Here is a 20,207-nt window from a genome sequence, read left to right as displayed (position 1 = left end):
ACAGTAAGATATTAATAATAATGAATAACAAATTAAAATAACCACAGCTCTGTGGCATAACAAACATATTAATGTTATTTTCCCCTCAAAATGTCTTATCTTACATACTATTTCTCGACCATTGCTGACTGAACTGAATCTATGGATATCAAAATCATGGATGGTAGACTGATGAATTACTTTAGAAGCTTTACATTGATGTCCATTTAAAAAAAGCCACAGAAATGCTGGAGGTGGTGGAGAAAACGGGATCCTTATGTACTAAGATTATCTACCCAAAAGTGAATAGACAGAGGACTTGTCATCATAACACTGGAATACTACTTAACACTGGAATACTACTTAACTTTTAAGAGAAGATGAAATCTTGCTTTCTCCTACAATATCCAAAGAACTGAAGGGGATCTTAAAAAAGGGGGGGTCAGTTGGTGGTGCACCTGGTTGAGCGCACATGTTACAGTGCCCAAGGACCCGAGTTTGAACCCCTGGTCCCCACCTGCAGGCGGAAAGCTTTGTGAGTGGTGAAGCGGGTCTGCAGGTGTCTTTCTGTCTCCCTCTCTAGCTTCCCTCCTCCTCTCAATTTCTGGCTGTCTCTATCCAATAAATAAATAAATAAAGATAATTTTAAAAATTAAAAGAAAAAAATGGAAGAGCAAGTGTGGACAAACCTTTAGCCTCTCTCTGTGGATCTCCTATCACTAAGGAGGAAGAAAGTTATCTGATGGAGGAAGTGGGGTGGGGGCAGATAGCATAATGGTTATGCAAAGAGACTCATGCCTGAGGCTCCAAAGTTCCATATTCAATCCCCTGCACCACCATAAGCCAGAGCTGATCAGTGCTCAGGTAAAAAAAAAAAAAAAGTTAAAGAAGAAAAAGAAGAGAGTGAGTTATTGGGGGAATGTTGCCTCTAATTGACAGAAGATTGGGAAGGAAATGGCGAACTGGTGGTGTACTGACATATAATGATGAGGTGTGACCTTTACCCCATCACTGATAGTAACTAGTGATTACATGGAACTCACAAAGCCATACATCTGGCTGGGTAATAAAACAAATGCTCAATAAGTTCTGAATTACTGATATAATGGGGTTGTTGAGAAACAGTCACTGAAGATTTGAGTAACTTTGAGAAGGGTCTGAATTAGCTTTTCCTAATGATCTCAGTTTTAGCTCTTCATTTCCCTCAACAAAACCTGTGTGATATTTTGAATGCATTACTAATGAGTGATCTACTAAGGAAATCAAGAGCCATGTGAGCTTTCAAACTGTGATTGTCCCTGGCAATCAGTTTGTCCTTAAGATCTTAGGTTTAAGTAAAATTATCCAGGCATTATTTTTCTACCCGCTTCATAGTTCAATCCCAGAATTAAAATGATCTAGCCAACAGCATTATAGGTGTGTAAAATCGTATTTGTCCACTAACAAGTGATTCAGTAATAAGCCACTTATTAGAAAACCAAATTTCCAACCATCCCCAACAACTTTATAACAGTATTAATACCTTTGCAGTGCAAAATAACTATTGGGTTACGGTCAAAGCCCACAGCATCATAACCATTTAGGGATGCTTCTCTGCTATCATCTGCTTCATCAGGAAGTGATTCAGGCAAATAAATAAGCATTGTTTCTATTCTCAGCAGCTGGTATATCCATTCTAAGTACTTAAAAAATGTCACCTGTGTAAAAAAGAAACATCACTTTCTGATCTAGTTGTCTAAAAGGTTTTCGAAGTACACTGGGAATGTTTTCATCCATTACCTCTTGGCACCACCTGCATCAGGTGAGACAATGGTGCAATTCCGCCACTCGGGGATGTTCTCTCGTATCCACTTCAGAACAGCTGGTTCTGCGTACAAATTGTCCGCTGGGATATCAAAAAAGCCCTGGAGAAGCAAGGTGAGTTGTTTCACTGTCCTCTTCCATGTATAAAAATAGCAGCTAGTTCAAAGAATACCTTACTGCAACATTCAAATGGATTAGAAGGCATTCCCTGTGTAGAAGATTGCAAAATGAAGTCCTCAGTCTGAGCTGTGCAACAGAGCCCTGACCAAAACACACAAATTCTTAGGGAAAAACATCTGGGTTCAGCTGAGACCAGAACTGCCTCAGCAATATTTACTGCCTCATGCCACTAAATGGTGGGCTGGCAGAAGCAAAAGCTGACTAGTGTGGAGATACATAAATTGTACATAAATTAGTGGAGAATATAGTAAATGTTCAGAGAGAAGAAGAGACTAGAAGTCAGAAGATCTATGTTCAAATACCAGTTGTTTGAGTTATGTTGAGGTTCTCAAACTAATTGTTCCCTCTTTTATAATGTTTTTTTTTAATCAGAACATTGCTTAACCTGGATAATGGTGATACAGGGGATTGAACATGGGACTTTGGAGCCTCAGTCTTAAGTCTCTTTGCATAACCATTATGCTTGCTATCTACCCCTGCCCTAAAATTCTTTACTGTTGTATAAATATAGAACTAATCAAATGATAATGTTAAATGGTGACTCGAAAGTCTTTTAAAAATTGTGCTTTACTCTCTCAAAATAAGTAAATAAATAATAAATGTATGGCAAATCCTCACCTAACATTATTGGTTATTCTTGGAAAATGACTGTGCATCTTATATAAAGTAGGTCCTGGGAAAACTTCATTTCCTTCTATGGCGGCCAAAATTTTCTTTCATTGGCATTTAATAAAGTGATGTAGAAGGAAATGGCCTTATACAAAGGGCATTCTATAGATTCTAATAGCTCTGGTTTTACATCTAAAACCTTTGACTATTCAAAGGAACAGCTGGATGCAACTCATTTAGCTACCTGTCATAAGCCATCAATTATTATGGATTTGCTACCTTATTTAAAACTTAAAATAATCAGAAGGCTAGAAACGAACCTACCCTATGACCCTGCAATTCCTCTCCTGGGGATATATCCTAAGGAACCCAACACATCCATCCAAAAAGATCTGTGTACACATATGTTCTTGGCAGCACAATTTGTAATAGCCAAAACCTGGAAGCAACCCAGGTGTCCAACAACACAACAACAGATGAGTGGCTGAGCAAGTTGTGGTATATATACACAATGGAATACCAACCACTCAGCTGTAAAAAAAAAAATGGTGACTTCACCGTTTTCAGCCGATCTTGGATGGACCTTGAAAAAATCATGTTGAGTGAAATAAGTCAGAAACAGAAGGATGAATATGGGATGATCTCACTCTCAGGCCGAAGTTGAAAAACAAGATTAGAAAAGAAAACACAAGTCGGACCTGAAATGGAATTGGAGTATTACACCAAAGTAAAAGACTCTAGGGTGGGTGGGTGGGTGGGGAGAATACAGGTCCATGAAAAATGATGAATGAAATAGTGGGGGTTGTATTGCTAAATGGGAATCTGGGGAATGTTATGCATGTAAAAAAAAAAAAGAAGTAGAAACGCAAAGCAGAACTTGACTGAGTTTGGAGTATGGCACCAAAGTAAGAAAGCAGAAGTATACTAGAGTTTGCAGTGAGTACCTCCCTAATACTTCCTCTCCACTTTTCCAAGCTTTGGGTCCATGATTGCTCAACAATTTGTTTGGCTTTGTATGTTAACTCTCTTTTTAGTCACCAGGTTCCAGGTGTCATCAGGATGCCGGCCAGACTTCCCTGGATTGAAGACACCACCAATGTGTCCTGGAGCTCAGCTTCCCCAGAGGCCCATCCTACTAGGGAAAGAGAGAGGCAGACTGGGAGTATGGACCGACCAGTCAACGCCCATGTTCAGCGAGGAAGCAATTACAGAAGCCAGACCTTCTACCTTCTGCAACCCTCAATGACCCTGGGTCCATGCTCCCAGAGGGATAGAGAATGGGAAAGCTATCGGGGGAGGGGGAGGGATATGGAGATTGGGTGGTGGGAATTGTGTGGAGTTGTACCCCTCCTACTCTATGGTTTTGTTAATTAATCCTTTCTTAAATAAAAAAAACAAAACAATAAAACAAACAAAAAAAAGCAAAAAAAAAAAGAAAAATTCATGTTAAGTGAAATAAGTCAGAAACAGAAGGATGAATATGGGATGATCTCACTCTCAGGCAGAAGTTGAAAAACAAGATCAGAAGAGCAAACACAAGCAGAACCTGAACTGGAATTGGCGTATCGCACCAAAGTAAAAGACTCTGGGGTGGGTAGGGGGGAGAATACAGGTCCATGAAGGATGATAGAGGACCTAGTGGGGGTTGTACTGTTAAATGGGAAACTGGGGAATGTTATGCATGTACAAACTATTGTATTTACTGTTGAATGTAAAACATTAATTCCCCAATAAAGAAATTTAAAAAAAAGAAAACACAAGTAGAACCTGAAATAGATTTGACATATCGCACCAAAGTAAAAGACTCTGGAGTGGGTGGGTGGGGAGAATACAGGTCCATGAAGGATGAGAGGACCTAGTGGGGGTTGTATTGTTATATGGGAAACTGGGGAATGTTATGCATGTGCAAACTATTGTATTTACTGTTGAATGTAAAACATTAATTCCCCAATAAAGAAATAAAAAAATTAAAATAACAAACCAGTGTATGTCCAAAGAAGTTAAATAACTGTGGTCTGAGAGGGGGAATAAGTAACTATCAGACACCCAATGGGTTATTTATTCTGCCCAAGATTACAAAGCAAATGAGCAAAGCTAAATTCTCTTGATCACAAACTACGAACTATGACTGAGACGAGTATGTTTATTCTACTGAGAGTGTTAATTTTATTTGAGCGGTTTTCAAGGCAGTTTTCTTTTCTAAACTCCCATAGTTAGCCTCCTCCACTGATACCTGAATTTGAGGAGCATGTAGGTCCATGGTAATGATATGATTTATGCCTGCTACCAACAGCGTATTTGCAACAAGCTTGGCTGTGATGGGAGCCCGGCTCTAAATGGAAGTGAAAGCAAAAAAAAAAAAGTCACATTTGAGAAACAATACATTTGCTTTGCTCAATAAACATTTATTTGTTGTGCATATTCTATGTTTAAAGGCACTACACCACCAGGAAATCATGAACAGTAACATGGTCATTGAGAATGAGTAGATCTCAACTTACGATAAATATTAGTGGAACATCACTTTTCCAACTAGTAAACATCAAAAAATATTTTCCTGGTACATTTTAATCTGTACAATTTGCTAGGCAAGCCTGGAATTTTAAATTTTTTATTATCTTTATTTATTTATTGGATAGAGACAACCAGAAATCAAGAGGGAAGGGGGGATAGAGAGGAAGAGAGGCAGAGACACCTGCAGCATTGCTTCACCAGTCGTGAAGCTTACCCCCGCAGGTGAGGACCTGGGACTCAAACCTGGGTCCTTGCACATTGTAACATGTGCACTTAACCAGGTGCGTCACCACTTGGCCCCAAAACAGGAACTTTTTTTTTAAAGAATCCTATTAGATTTAATGTACACATGCTCAAACACATAAATAAGGTGTGTCTTAACCAAGTACTTAGAAAACAGACTTCAGGGAGTCGGGCGGCAAACGCTAGAAGAAGAAGAAGGAAGTTGGCGGTAGCACAGCGGGTTAAGTGAACGTGGCGCAAAGCACAAGTACCAGTGTGAGGATCCCGGTTGGAGCCCCGGACTCCCCACCTGCAGGGGGGTCGCTTCACAGGCGGTGAAGCACATCTGCAGGTGTCTGTCTTTATCTCTGTCTTCCCCTCCTCTCTCCATTTCTCTCTGTCCTATCTAACAACAACAACAATTATAACTACAACAACAATAAAAAAAAACAAGGGCAACAAAAGGGAAAATAAATTTTAAAATATAATAAAATTAAAAAAAAAGAAAACAGACTTCAAGTTCTATGAAGAGGTCACAACTAGAACTGAAATAAATTAAACATCACAACTGTATGACTCTATCACAAGCCTACTGTTTTTGAAGACCAGCAGTACCCTAAGAAAGTGTGTTAATTCCAATCACTAAGAAATGTTTATGACTTTGGGCAAGTGTTTCTGTTTCCCCGGTTATAAATTTGTAATGGAGACACTGGTCTTACCTTGTCCTTCTTATCTTGTCGGGCATAAGGGAAGCAGGGTATGACTGCAGTAACTCGACTGGCTGAAGCAATCTTGCAGGCATTAATCATGATCAAAAGTTCCATTATATTGTCATTGATTTTACCACAACCACTCTGTACAATGTAGACATCCTCTCCGCGTACACTTTCACCAATTTCCACACTATTATAGGAAAGGAAGAACAATAAATAAATAAAGCACTGTAAGATGTTTCTTTTCTTTCTTTCTTTTTTTTTTTAACAAGAGCACTGCTCAACTCTTGCTTTGCTTATGATGGTGTGGGGGATTGAACCTGGGACTTTGTGGAGCCTCAGGCATGACAGTCTGTTTGCATAAACATAATGCTATCCACCCCACCCATGTATGATGTTTCTACAGACAGTAAGTAAGGTCTAAAAAGTATAGCTTCTCGGGAGTCAGTCGGCGTTAGCACAGCAGGTTAAGCTAACTTGGTGCAAAGCACAAGGAAATGCCTAAGGATCCAGGTTCCAGCCCCCTGGCTCCCACCTGCAGGGAAGTCGCTTCACAGGTGGTGAAGCAAGTCTGCAGGTGTCTGTCTTTCTCTCCCCCTCTCTGTCTTCCCCTCCTCTCTCCATTTCTCTCTGTCCTCTCCAACAACAACGACATCAATAATAACTACAACAATAAAATAACAAGGGCAACAAAAGGGGAATAAAGAAATAAATGTTTAAAAAAAGTATAGCTTCTCTACAGTAATACATTACAAATAGGTAACAACTACATATGGGCATTGCACCCTTTTCACTTTAGGTGATCCTAAAGGAGGTCTACCACACCAGAAGCAGTTTATTCACGTGTACTATGAAAATAAATATTACCTGTTTTTACATGTAACATGACACGAAAGAGATCAACGTATAAGTAATTGGATCAAAATTCCAGCAGGCAGACTGTTTCTCATTTCATTCAGGTTTTTAACATGTGAAAATAAATTTCCTATAGTAGTTGTGACTTTCACGATTCATATGTAAAAAAATTTAAACACTAATATTTTAATATTTACTTATTTATTCCTTTGTTGCCCTTGTTATTAACTGTTGTTGTTATTGATGCTGTTATTGTTGGATAGGACAGAGAGAAATGGAGAGAGGAGGGGAAGACAGAGAGGGGGAGAGAAAGACACCTGCAGACCTGCTTCACCGCTTGTGAAGCGACTCCCGTACAGGTGGGGAGCCGGGGGCTCATACCAGGATCCTTAAGGGGGGTCCTTGTGCTTTGCGCCACCTGCACTTAATCCGCTGCGCTACCACGTGACTCCTGTAACAAAATATTTTTTAAAAAAGCTCCAAACACAGGGTAGGGGCAGATGGCATAATGGTGATGCAAAGAGACTCTCATGCCTGAAGCTCCAAAGTCACAGGTTCAATCCTCCGCACCACCGTAAACCAGAGCTGAGCAGTGCTCTAGTTTAAAAAAGAAAGAGAGAGAGAGAGAGAGAGAGAAAGATAGATAGAAAGAAAGAAAGAAAGAAAGAAAGAAAGAAAGAAAGAAAGAAAGAAAGCTGGGGCCGGGTGGTGGCGCACCTGGTTGAATGCACATGTTACAATGTACAAGGTCCTTCATCTATTCCAATAAAAATCACTGACAAAAAAAAAAACAATGTACATGGTCCTGGGTTCAAGGTCCTGGGGTTCCTAGTCCCCACCTGCAGAAGGAAAGCTTCACGACTGGTGAAGCAGGGCTGCAGGCATCTCTCGTTGCTCTCTCTCTCTCTCTCTTATCAGCCCCCTTCCCGATCGATTACTGGCTGTCTGTCCAATAAATAAATAAAAATAAAAATAAAAAAATAAAGAAAAAGAAAAACAGAGTCAAACACCACTACTCTGTAATGAGATTTCTCTATATGCTATATTGACAATACCTGTCATAAATGTTGACCATTTGTATGCCACTTATTGTACCAGTAGCTGGGTGGAGTAGATAGCTAATGGTTGTGTAAGCAGACTCTTCTTGCCTGATACATCAACACAGACTATTTATTTATTTATTTATTTATTTATTTACTTACTTATTTTAAAGAATTTATTTTTCATGAGAAAGACAGGAGGAGAGAAAGAACCAGACATCACTCTGGTACATGTGCTGCTGGGGATCGAACTCAGGACCTCATGGTTGAGAATCCAATGTCCTATCCACTGCGCCACCCCCCTGGACCACACTCTAAGCAGTACTCTTATAATAAAAGTAAATAAACAAAAATAAAACTTAGCGGGGCCGGGTGGTGGCACACCTGGTTGAGCAAACGTATTACAATCCTCAAGGACCTGGGTTCGAGTCCCTGGTCCCCGCCTGTAGGGGGAAAGCTTTGCAAGTGGTGAAGCTGTGCTGCAGCTGTCTCCGTGTCTCCCTGTCTCTCTCCCTCTCTATCACCCCTTCCCTCTTGATTTATGGCTGTCTCTATCCAATAAATAAAGATAATAAAAATTTTAAACATAAATAAAACTTAGCAAGAACAACAGTAAATAACTCTAAGAGCAGAAACTGATGCAACTTCAGACGAGACAAAAAATCAATGAAACAAAAAAGTTGGTTTTAGGGATGGAGTGGGAAATAAATAAAACTGATAAACCTCTCGAAGACTTATCAAATCAACTTCATAGCTTCAGAACTGTGAAGACATTAAAAGTCTTATTTTTAGTTTTGAGATATAGCTCCTCTTGAAATAGTCTCTTCTTAATTTACCGTGCAGTCACACTGTCTCCCTTTATTTTCCTCAAATACACCCCATTTCATTTCAAAAGTTCACACTTTTTCCCACTACCTGGACTGCTCTTCCTAAAGCTCTTTCATTTCTTAGATCTCCAATCTATGTATTGACCCTATCCACCTTACTAAAAGTGACCTAAAAATCTTAACAGAAGCAACACGTAGGACCTGAGTTCAAGCCCTCAATCCCCACCTGCAGGAGGGAAGCTTCACGAATAGTGAAGTGCAGCAGGTGTCTGTCTCCCTTTCCCTCTCATCATAAAAATAAAAACGAAGGGAGTCAGGGCGGCAGTGCAGGCGGTTAAGCGCACATGGCGCAAAGCACAAGGAGCGGCCTAAGGATCCCAGTACAAGCTCCAGGCTCCCCAGCTGCAGGGGAGTCGCTTCACAGGCAGTGAAGCAGGTCTGCAGGTGTCTGTCTTTCTCTCTCCCTCTCTTGTCTTCCCCTCCTCTTTCCATTTCTCTCTGTCCTATCCAAAAAAAAAAAGAAAAAGAAAGAAATGAAAGGAAGCCTTAAAAAACAAAACAAACAAAAAAAAATGACATGTGCTATACACATAACTTATCATGAAGGCGGTACAATTAAAAAAGGAAAAAGCGTGGTGCAGGTGGTGGCACAGTGGATACAGCATCGGACTCTCAGGCATGAGGTCCTGAGTTCAATCCCTGGCAGCACATGTACCAGGGTGATGTCTGGTTCTTTCTCCTCCTATGTTTCTCATTAAGAAATAAAATCTCAAAAAGGAAAAAGCCTCATTTTATGTTGAGTACATGCTTAAATTATAATATGTGAAATATATTGGGACAAATATCCAATTAAAATGTCTTAAAAGATAAACAGACAGGACTAAATAACACCTCCAAGTCACCCATAGAGGCTGGCAGAGAAAGCTAGTGTCTTCTAGTGGGGCTTCTCACACCTCCTTTACTACCACTACGTACAGATTTCGTGCTAGAAGAGCCCCTTCTACGTTTTATGGTACACAATTCTGGGGTCCTGACCAAATACTGCCAGATCTGAGCAACTTCAAAAACTGAGAAAAGTTTTAAGTTTGCCCAATAACTCCCTCTTCCTTGACTGAAATGTTAAGTTCTCCTGGGTTAGAACCCAAGTGAGATACGCTCACTCACAATAACGTCCACCATTTCAAATAAAAAGTCAACCACATCTCTTACACATGGTATTGGAAGTTCTTGTTTCAGTCAAGATCACAGAATACCATATGTGCCCCCCCCCCCAATCATTTACTTACCCAGAGTGAGGTTTGATTAAGAGTTAGAGCCTAGCAGTTTGACAAACTGATCTGAAGACAGTATTGGCTTCCTTATTTATCAAGCAAAACCAGAAAACATACTTATCAACATATGGTAGCTTCTCTCTCTTTTTACAAATGCCTCATCAGTCAGTATAGAAAATACCTGTGTACAGGTGGCACAAAGCACAAGGACTGGAGTAAGGATTCTGGTTCGAGCCCCTGGCTCCCCACCTGCAGGGGAGTCGCTTCATAGGTGGTGAAACAGGTCTGCAGGTGTCTGTCTTTCTCTTCCCCTCTCTGCCTTCCCCTCCTCTCTCCATTTATCTCTGTCCTCTCTAACAACGACAACATTAATAACTACAACAATAACTACAACAATAAAACAACAAGGGCAACAATAGGGAATAAATAAATAAATATATATTTTAAATACTTGTGTAGTCACTGACATTCTTCATTATGGTACTATTTTTTTTTAATATTTATCTTTTTATTCCCTTTTGTTGTCCTTGCTGTTTTATTGTTGTCATCATTGTTAGATAGGACAGAGAAATGGAGAGAAACGGAAGACAAAGAGAGGGAGAGAAAGCTAGACACCCGCAGACCCGCTTCACCGCTTGTGAAGCGACTCCGCAGCAGGTGGAGAGCCAGGGGTTTGAACCGGGATCCTTACACTGGTCCTTTTGCTTTGCTCCTTGTTTGCTTAACCTGCTGCACCACCGCCCGACCCCCCAGTACTCATTATTTAAGGAATGCTGCTCACAAAATTCTTTTTTTTTTTTTTTTGCCTAGGGGATGGCTTAGCGAGTAGAGCACAAGGCTGGCAAGCGAGACCTCGGGTATGATCTCCGGCTGTTCATGAAAGGATGTTTGACCTCTTTCTCTTTCATAAATCTTTTTTTAAAAAGATTTATTTTTTTTCCACTTTTGTTGCCCTAAGGCTCACAAAATTCTTAGAAATGTTACGTCTTAAACAGCTTTATGAAAATTATAACTACATAAGCCATTGCATAAGCCTTTTTTCCTCTGGCTGCCAGACAACCAAGGGATACAGGTAAAGTAGCACTAAACCCCAGCAATCATTTTATGCCAAATTCTTGGCACAATAACTATAGTTCTTTGTTCTATATGGTATCTGATGTATCTACTTAATGAACCTCTTGTACCTGTGATTATCATGAAATCCTCACCTGAAAGTAGGTGAGGCATTAATACTTTTATTTATTTATTTATTTATTTATTTATTTATTTATTTATTTATTTAAGCAAGGAGACATTAACAAAACCGTAGGATGGGGGGATACAACTCCACACAATTCCCGCCACCCAATCTCCATATCCCATACCCTCCCCAGTAGCTTTCCCATTCTCTATCCCTCTACCGAACCAACACATTCTTTTTAAAAACTTTAGTTATTTATGAGAAAGATAGGAGAGAAAGAACCAGACATCACTCTGATACATGTGCTGCTGGGGATTGAACTCGGGACCTCATCCTTGAGAGTCCAATGTCTTATCCACTATGCCACCTCTCAGACCACTCTTTGATTTTTTAAATATTTATTTCCTTTTGTTGCCCTTGTTTTATTGTTGTAGTTATTTATGTCGTTGTCGCTGGATAGGACAGAGAGAAATGGAGAGAGGAGGAGAGGACAGAGAGGGGGAGAGAAAGACAGACACCTACAGACCCGCTTCATGGCCTGTGAAGCGACTCCCCTGCAGGTGAGGAGCCGAGGGCTTGAACCGGGATCCTTACGCCAGTCCTTGTGCTTTGCGCCACATGCGCTTAACCTACTGCACTACTGCCCAACTCCCGGAGACATTAAATCTAAAGTAAAATGATCACTGTCAATTTAAACATCAGACCACTTTTTAAATATATAGTTTTAGAAGGCATAATTCCTTTAAGAATCACAAGTTTTGAGAAATTGTTAAAAACATAATTAGTTCATCCTCCAACAGAATCACTAGAACCCCTGTGTGTGGGTTGTTACAACAACTGTTGGTAGATATGATCATTTACCACAATCACATTTAGGACTAGGAAGATGTAATGACAGGATATGCTTCTAATAACTTTGAAAAGTCATTTAACTGGAGAGGGGGGAGGGCTGGTAGTGGAACACCCAGTGAAGCACACAGCACTCTACTTAAGGACTAGCTTATGAGCCCCCACTCCTCACCTGCATCGGGAATGCTTCATGAGTGGTAAAGCAGGTCTTCAGGTGCTCTCTCTCTCCCTCTCTTTCCCTTCCTTCTCAACTTCTGTCCTATCCAATAAAATGGGGGGAGGGGGGAGAAAGTGCCACTAGGAGGAATGGATTTGTAGTGAGACCATAACCACCAATGAGCCCCAGTCTCCCTCGACCGGACCTGCTAATTAATATATGCGGATATCTTCGCCCACCCTGTCCGACGCTTGACGTCTCGTCACCCAATCTGGTCCCCTATGCCTACACTGAACTTCTCTGTTCCAGTCTCTTGGAAACAGAGTTGGCAGTCAGCTGAGGTAAAGAACAAACACCTCAACACAGACCCCTGCAAGCGTCAACCCGGCTTTGACCTAGCACGTTATGATTGGGCCCTCCTCAATCGCTATGGAACAGGCCACAGCCGGTGAGCTGCTATGTTCCATCGCTGGGGAGCCAGAGACGAACCGAACTGCCCCTGCAGCTATAGACAGACTATGACCCACATAGTCAACGACTGCCACCTCTCCAGATTCAAAGGAGGTCTCGAAACTTTACATCAGGCTCAACCTGATGTTGTTGACTGGCTAAGGAAGAAGGGCAAAAGCTAGAAGAAGAAGAAGCCCCAGTAATAACCCTAGGGGCAAAAAAAAAAAAAGAGAGTAATCTTAATGTAATGAAAATAAGGCAGTTTTGTGGCTTAGAAATGGCTCAACTGGTAGAATGTTGGACTTGTATGTCTGAAGTTGCTGAATCAATTTCCATACATATATGCATAAAGTGGTGTTCTGTATCATGTGAATTGCTCTTATGGATTAATATTAAAAAAAAAAAAAAAAAGCAGGATTCAGGCGGTAACACAACGCATTAAGTGCACGTGGTGCAAAGGGCAAGGACCCCTGTAAGGATCCCGGTTCCAGCCCCCGGCTCCCCACCTGCAGGGGAGTTGCTTCACGAGTGGTGAAGCAGGTCTGCAAGTGTCTTTCTCGCCCCCTCTCTGTCTTCCCTTCCTCTCACCATTTCTCTGTCCTATCCAACGACTACAACAGTAAAAATAATAAGGGCAACAAAAGGGAACAAATAAATATAAAAAAGAAAGAAAAATGCATATGATACACTGTGGGACATTTAATTCAAGGCACTGCCTTGCTTTTCTGAGTATATTTATCCCAAGGAAATCACAATAAATGGGCAGAGTTATGTCCCAACGTTTTCATATAACATGAAAGCTGGAGATAAGAGAGATCATTTGAAATTAAAAATCATAAAGAGCATAGTTATTTAAAATCGTATAGACTAAATATTAAGGGGAGAAGCTATTCAGAATGCATCACAGAGTGATGAAAGCTACAAACAAGATGCCTAAAACTCTCTTTTTTAAAAAAAAAAGAAGTATAGAAACACACACATACAAATATGCACAGCCATGGGTGGGGGGTAGATAGCAGCATAATGGTTATGCAAAGAGGCTCTCAAGTTCCAGGTTCAATTCCCCAGGCAACCATAAGCTAGTGCTAAGCAGTGCTTTGGTAAAACTAGACAAATTAAATAATCAAATATGTATAACCATCCGTGAAGTTATAAGTAAAATGTGAAGTGTTTATGTCAGGTAGTGGAGTTATATGAGGTCTCTTTTCTCCCATCTTCTGTAATTTCCCAATTCCATGTAACAACATCACCACCACCACTGTTTCTTAAAATTTATTATGCGGAGTAATTTTTTTTTCTTTTTACCAGAGCACTGCCCAGCTCTGGCTTATGGTAGTGCGGGGGATTGAACCTGGGACTTCGGAGCCTCAGGCCATAACAGAGTTTCTGCATAGCCATTATGTTAATGGCTATGCATCCAGAATAATGTTCTAAGAACTTTACCCTTATATAGCCCTTTATGTACGCCTGACTATTCTGTGTTCATATTCCAGGTGACTGACTAGAGACTTCTAACATATAGGCTTCAATGGCATGACTGAAATTTCCCATCTGAGCCAGCATGGTGGCTTCATATTGGGCAGTCTTAGAAAACTGCATTGGTTAAGTTTGACTTTGAAGACAGCTACCCTTTTCAACTGTAATTTTAAAAATGACACTACACTGATACAGTTAAATAAAAATGTACTTTATTTTATTTAAGTATCTGTCTAATTTAACCTCTAATACCTTTGCAAAGAGGGGTATGTGTGTATTTTAATATATTCTGACCTGGATTTATATATTTCTAGCTTTAGTACCTAACATTTTGTAATAAATATACCTTTTCTAAAAACAAAACAAACAAACAAAAAAGAAGAACTTTATCCTACTTAATCCCCAGGGGAGCTATATGGGCAGACAATCCTTTGTAAATCAGGTTATCAAGTGAAAGAAAGTTTAAGGATTCAAATTTGCTTTTCTAGCAATAAGCCTGAAGTTTGTAAGATCCTTCCTATACATATTTCTGTGAGATACAGCCATATGTATAGTTCCCATAGCATGGTAGCAAGTTTGTGGTCTGGGAGCTGATGCAGTAGATACAATGTTGGGACTCTCAAGCATAGGTCCAGAGTTCAATCCCAGCAGCAGCACAAGTGCCAGAGTGATGTCTGGTTCTTTCTTTCTCCCCTCCCACCCTTCTAATTAATAAATAAATAAAATATTAAAATAAAAGCTTTCTCATCTGAGGATGGGTTGGCTCTTCAGATCCCATTTGATGGCCCACATCACCCTTTGAGAGCAAGAAGGGACAGCAAGGACCATTTCTGCAGCACAGAAAAGTCACAGTTGTGGGTGATTGGAGGAGTGTGGGTGGGTTAGTGTCCCATGGCATTGTCACTGAAGATTTCCGAACATCCAAGGAACCCAAAAGCTAGTGATTAAGCCATAAAAAAGGAAACCTAACCAGTCAGCAAAACTCCACATTGAGTTTAATATTCAATGTTTTCAGGCCTAATCTCAGAAGTCTATTAGGACACTGTGTTGCATTATAAAAAGGAGGGAGAGTTAAAAAGGAAATAATCTGATTTTTTTTTTCTAGAAGCATAGGAGGATTTCATAAAACTGGAATCACCTCTGGGTGGATGGGATCCCTTTCGATAAAAATTACTCTTGCCCCTCAACTATATTGTCACTTGCAAAATCTGCTGGCTCTGCTTTGGTTTCATGATGGTCCGAGAGTCCTAATGGTGCAGTCAAAACTTAAGACAACAGCTCAATTAGCCTCTTTCCATTTAGGTATTGCCTGGTTATTGTAGGCATCCATCTTTGCAGTAGCATTCCCATCAAAATCATTAACACAATAAAAGATCCAGAAGTAAGCTGTCTACTTCGGGTGAATGGTTTTTGATCAGCAGAGTTGAAAAAGTACAAGGAGAGCTAAAGTTTGGCAGGCTAACCAAAGAAAGAAAAATATTTGGGAAAAGATGTTAAAAGGAATCTTCACTAATGGAAGTAATGGTGTTTCTGTTTGTTGTAAACTTTCCCCTTAATAGATGACTATAAGATTGTGGACACTGCTCTGATTTGATCAACAGGGTGTGAGAGCACTGTAGAACTAGAAAAGTCTACAGTTGGGGTGAAAGGGGTATCAAAAAGAGCAGGCAGCTAAGTTATCTGTAAGATGGCCCCAAGGTGCATGAGGAGAGGAAATAGGGACTGAGAGTGAGGGAGGAAGCAAGCATTACCCACAGGGCAATTAAAAAAAAAAGAGATGCAATGCACTGTGGGATGCAGCCTTTCACTCCATTATCTTTCCTCAGTTATCTTAAGATACAAAGATACAGGGCGGGTGGGTAGATAGCATAATGGTTATGCAAACAGACTCTCATGCCTGAGATTCCAGAGTCCCAGGTTCAATCCCCCGTACCACCATAAACCAGAGCTGAACAGTGCTCTGGACTAAAAAAAAAAAAAAGAGATAAGAAGAGAAAAAAATACAATAATAGCTTCCTAAATACCCTCATACAGCTCTGATTCTGCTGAAAAATAAGCTTTTGTATTATTATCTGTACCAGCAGCAGCAGCAGCAGCAGCACAGAGGAAGGTCAACGATTTCAGAATTCAGGTTCCCTAAGACTTTCTAGACGGCTCCAACCGAGATGCTGGCCATGGGGATGCAGAGTTTAATGCATCACGTTATCCAATCGACTAAATTTAAGTCTGGCTCCGATTCGAAAGATGTGAAAAATCGACACACGCCAATCTAGGGGTAGTTGTTTGCTAATAGTTTTGGCGCCCTCAGTACAGAATGTCAGGTTCCCGAAATGGAATTGGCAAATTGCACCCAAGTAAAAGACTCTGGGGTGGGTGGGTGCGGAGAATACAGGCCCATGAAGGATGATAAATGACATAGTGGGGGTTGTATTGTTAAATGGGAAACTGGGGAATGTTATGCATGTACAAACTATTGTATTTACTGTTGAATGTAAAACATTAATTCCCCAATAAAGAAATAAATTTTAAAAAAAATTTAAAAGAATGTCAGGTTCTCTTAACATCAAACCCGACTGAAAACCGTTCCGAATGCAAAAGCTGTTTCCCAGACTCCAGGAGAAACAACAGAGAGGAATAGGTAAGCTGTAGGATCTTCCATGCAAGCTGGCTCCAAAGCTAAAGGCAAGCCAGCCCGGCCTGGGTGGCTCAACAGTGAAACGACAAAGCCACGTGTCTGCAGGACCCCAGCTAAGCTCTCTCTGCTCTCATGCCGCTCAGTGCAGCCGCAATCGCCGCGTCGGGTCCTTGTAACCCACTATCCTGAATTCAAAAATCCAAAATCCGCAGCTTGGCCCTCATGCTCCATCTGGACACTGCCCCACTGCAAAGGTGAGAACGTGACCCTCAAGCAAGAGAAAATAGTAATAATAATGACGGAAAGAGCCCGTGGGGCACACGCGCCAGACAGCAGTCCCTTCCTGCTCTGCTCCCCCGCCTCTGCCCAGGGCCCTGTGAAATCCCGCGGCAGGCCCATCCCCCTGCCCTTTGCTGTCCAAGCCCCGTCCCGCCGCGGCAGATGAGGTTAGTTGGGGTCCCGACGTCGCCCTTACCAGGTCTCCTGGTTGCTGAATTTCTTAGTCACCACCTTGCCGAGCTCCAGGCCCAGGCGGTCGGCAATTTTCTGGGACAAGTCCTGGTGGGAGCTACCACTGAAGATTTTGATGTTCGGCATCCTGGCCAAGTACCCCAAACACTCCTCGCTCAGCACTTTACACCTGCTGAGGAGACGTGAGCCGAAGTGACCCCTGAGATTCTGTACTAACTGCCTAGGATCACTACTCTGCCTTCTTACATTCCCGCCAGGCACGCGGCTCTAAATTGCCTGGTGCCAAGCAGGCGGGGTCAGAGGGTGGGGGGGGAGGACACATGTTCACACTGTGATTGGTTGACATGTTGCGAGGGGCGGTTTCTCGCGGTAACTCCTCCTGACTCTCTCAAATATTGGCTTGGAGGGTTTGAGGGTGGATGATACCAAGAAGTTGGGTTGATTGAACATCTTGTAAAGTCGACCATCTGCATTACCATGGGGGTGGAGGGATCTATGTGGGAAGTATGGCTTGATCTTTCCCAGTAGCTGGGAAGTTGGACATGCTGCTGCTGCTGCTGCTGCTTCTCCCTCTCCCTCTCCCTCTCCCTCTCCCTCTCCCTCTCCCTCTCCCTCTCCCTCTCCCTCTCCCTCTCCCTCTCCCTCTCCCTCTCCCTCTCCCTCTCCCTCTACCCCTCCCCTCTACCCCTCCCCCTCCCCCTCTTCCTTCTTCTTCTTTCTTCTTCTTCTTCTCCTCCTCCTCCTCCTCCTCCTCCTCCTCCTCCTCCTCCTCCTCCTCCTCCTCCTTCTTCCCTCCCAGAACGTGAAAGTTAAGACTGACTCAAGTCTACAGTTTCTTTCCTTTCCCTTTTTCTTTTGTTTTAATGTTGACAGCCACGGTTGATCAGAAAGGGGGGTTGGGGGGACCTAAACATGAATTCACTTGCATATGTTGAGCATGGTTTTGTCTCTTTGTAAGAACGAGGCTGACTTAACACTTTCACATCAACCACCCATAACACAGGCATATCTAAAGGGCTCCTTTGCCCCTCTTTAGCTGTGGTGTTGTATTTGCCTGGAAAGACAAGTCCCAAAGGGAAAGTGGCTAAAGGCATAACACCTGAGTCATCCAGAAAAAATATTTTTAAGGGGAGTTTGACGGTAGTGTAGCGGCTTAAGTGCACGTGGCGCAAAGCAAGGACCGGCATAAGGATCCCGGTTCGAGCCCCCGGATCCCCACCTGCAAGAGAGTCGCTTCACAGGCGGTGAAGCAGGTCTACATATCTTTCTCTCCCCCCCTGCCTTACCCTCCCCTCCATTTCACTCTGACCTATCTAACAACGATGACATCAATAACAACAACAATAACTACAAAAACAGTGAAAAACAACAAGGGCAACAAAAGGGAAAAATAAATATAAAGAAATTAAATATTTTAAAACAAGTGAAGCGTTTTCCAAAATAACTGGGCAATGTAGGTCTGACTGAGCCTTGAGAAGGATAACAAATATAATCGACTTGTGGGACTTAAGATAAACAGTCCTGAAGGAGAGAAAAAATGGCTTTGGTCCTCTTTGCTTCACGTGAACCTCAGTATTATCATCTGCATGCTGCAAATGTAACCTTACTTACCATGTCTTACTATTTTTCTATGACTATAAGCTGGACCAAAGAGAGTCCAGTCCTTCTCCCCCCCCTTTAAAAGATGTATTCATTTATTGTTATTATGAAAGAGAAAATATGAGATATTTAAGTCCAGATTAATGCTCATCTCTGGCACAGGGTGGCTCTGGGGAGTGAGCCTGTAGCCTCTGGGCCTTCAGACATGCATTCTGTGTTATCTCCCTTTCTTTTTTTTTTTTCCTCCAGGGTTATTGCTGGGCTTGGTGCCTGCACCATGAATCCACTGCTCCTGGAGGCCATTTTTCCCCCTTTTGTTGCCCTTGTTGTTGTAGCCTCCTTGTGGTTATTATTATTGCCATTGTTGGTGTTGTTCGTTGCTGGATAGGACAGAGAATTGGAGAGAGGAGGGGAAGACAGAGAGGGGGAGAGAAGGATAGACACCTGCGTACCTGCTTCACAGCCTGTGAAGCGACTCCCCTGCAGGTGGGGAGCCGGAGGCTCGAACCGGGATCCTTACGCCAGTCATTTTCACTTTGCACCACCGCCAGACCCCTGTTGTCTCCCTTTCTGAGGGCCATTAGTCTTGCATCACATTTCCACTAAGTATCTTCTGATGATGGGTTAGTTGAAGAGGAAAGCTTACAACTTTAAACTGTAACAATAAAAAATTCCCATTTTAGAATCAAACAATTTTAGTCATGCTCACCGCAGTGCAAGCTGTGAAAATAGAAGGGACTTTGGCAATCATCTAGTCACTAGCTTCATTTTACATATGGTGATTCTTAGCTCAGAGATGGAAGGGTTTTGTCCAAGTGTCAAAGGCAGAAAATACTCCCATTAGCAGCCTGGTTTTCTCTTCCAACCATTTTCAGTGACATACATGGAGGATTTCTTTGAACTTTCTATTGTTGCTATGTTTCATATTGGTTTGTTCCCCTGCCCCCTGACCTCTGAGAGAATTGGTTTGGCCCTTGCTAGTTTCGTGCCCTGCTTTCTCCCTGCCCCCTATGTTAAGGACGTCCAGAGTCCCAGCAGCAGCCGCTGAGAGAAAATGATGGGGAAGTATATGGTGTGGTGATTTGCCCGTTCGTGAATAAAGATTAAACTGTAGTTTCTCAGCCCAGCCGTGTGTCCCCAAGTCTCTGTCTCTGTTCACCACCGCGAAGCTAGCCCGGCCTGCTGGAGCCCCTAAACTTTAACAACAAATGGCGCTCATGTGGACCTGACCTGCGCTTCTCTCAGATAAGTGAAGACAATTTGGCTCCGTATGTACTATGGCCTTCTCTTCTGCTTGTGAAGAGATCTCCAAAGGCCTCTGCCCTTTCTTCACAAGACTGTTTAGCTGTTTCTGGAACATTTATCTCTGGACCACTC

At 41.9% G+C, this 20,207-nt stretch overlaps 1 protein-coding gene across 1 annotated transcript in view; it reads right to left on the bottom strand.

Moving 5' to 3' along the window:
- Nucleotides 1-17,442, bottom strand: part of LOC132535747 (ribose-phosphate pyrophosphokinase 1-like) — a 30,022-nt gene extending 12,580 nt beyond the window's left edge. The window contains exons 1-4 of the mRNA XM_060182657.1: nt 17,236-17,442; nt 6,027-6,210; nt 4,805-4,903; nt 1,759-1,883 (exon numbers count right to left, since the gene is read on the bottom strand). Of these exons, the coding sequence (XP_060038640.1) occupies nt 1,759-1,883; nt 4,805-4,903; nt 6,027-6,210; nt 17,236-17,357 (530 nt within the window). The 5' untranslated portion in view covers nt 17,358-17,442. The remainder of the gene's footprint in view (nt 1-1,758; nt 1,884-4,804; nt 4,904-6,026; nt 6,211-17,235) is intronic.
- Nucleotides 17,443-20,207: the final 2,765 nt, after the last annotated feature.

Source organism: Erinaceus europaeus, chromosome X (assembly GCF_950295315.1).
Source record: "Erinaceus europaeus chromosome X, mEriEur2.1, whole genome shotgun sequence".
Taxonomy (NCBI): domain Eukaryota; kingdom Metazoa; phylum Chordata; class Mammalia; order Eulipotyphla; family Erinaceidae; genus Erinaceus; species Erinaceus europaeus.
The sequence above is the reverse complement of the archived record's forward strand: the minus strand, read 5'-3'. Positions and strand labels throughout refer to the sequence as shown.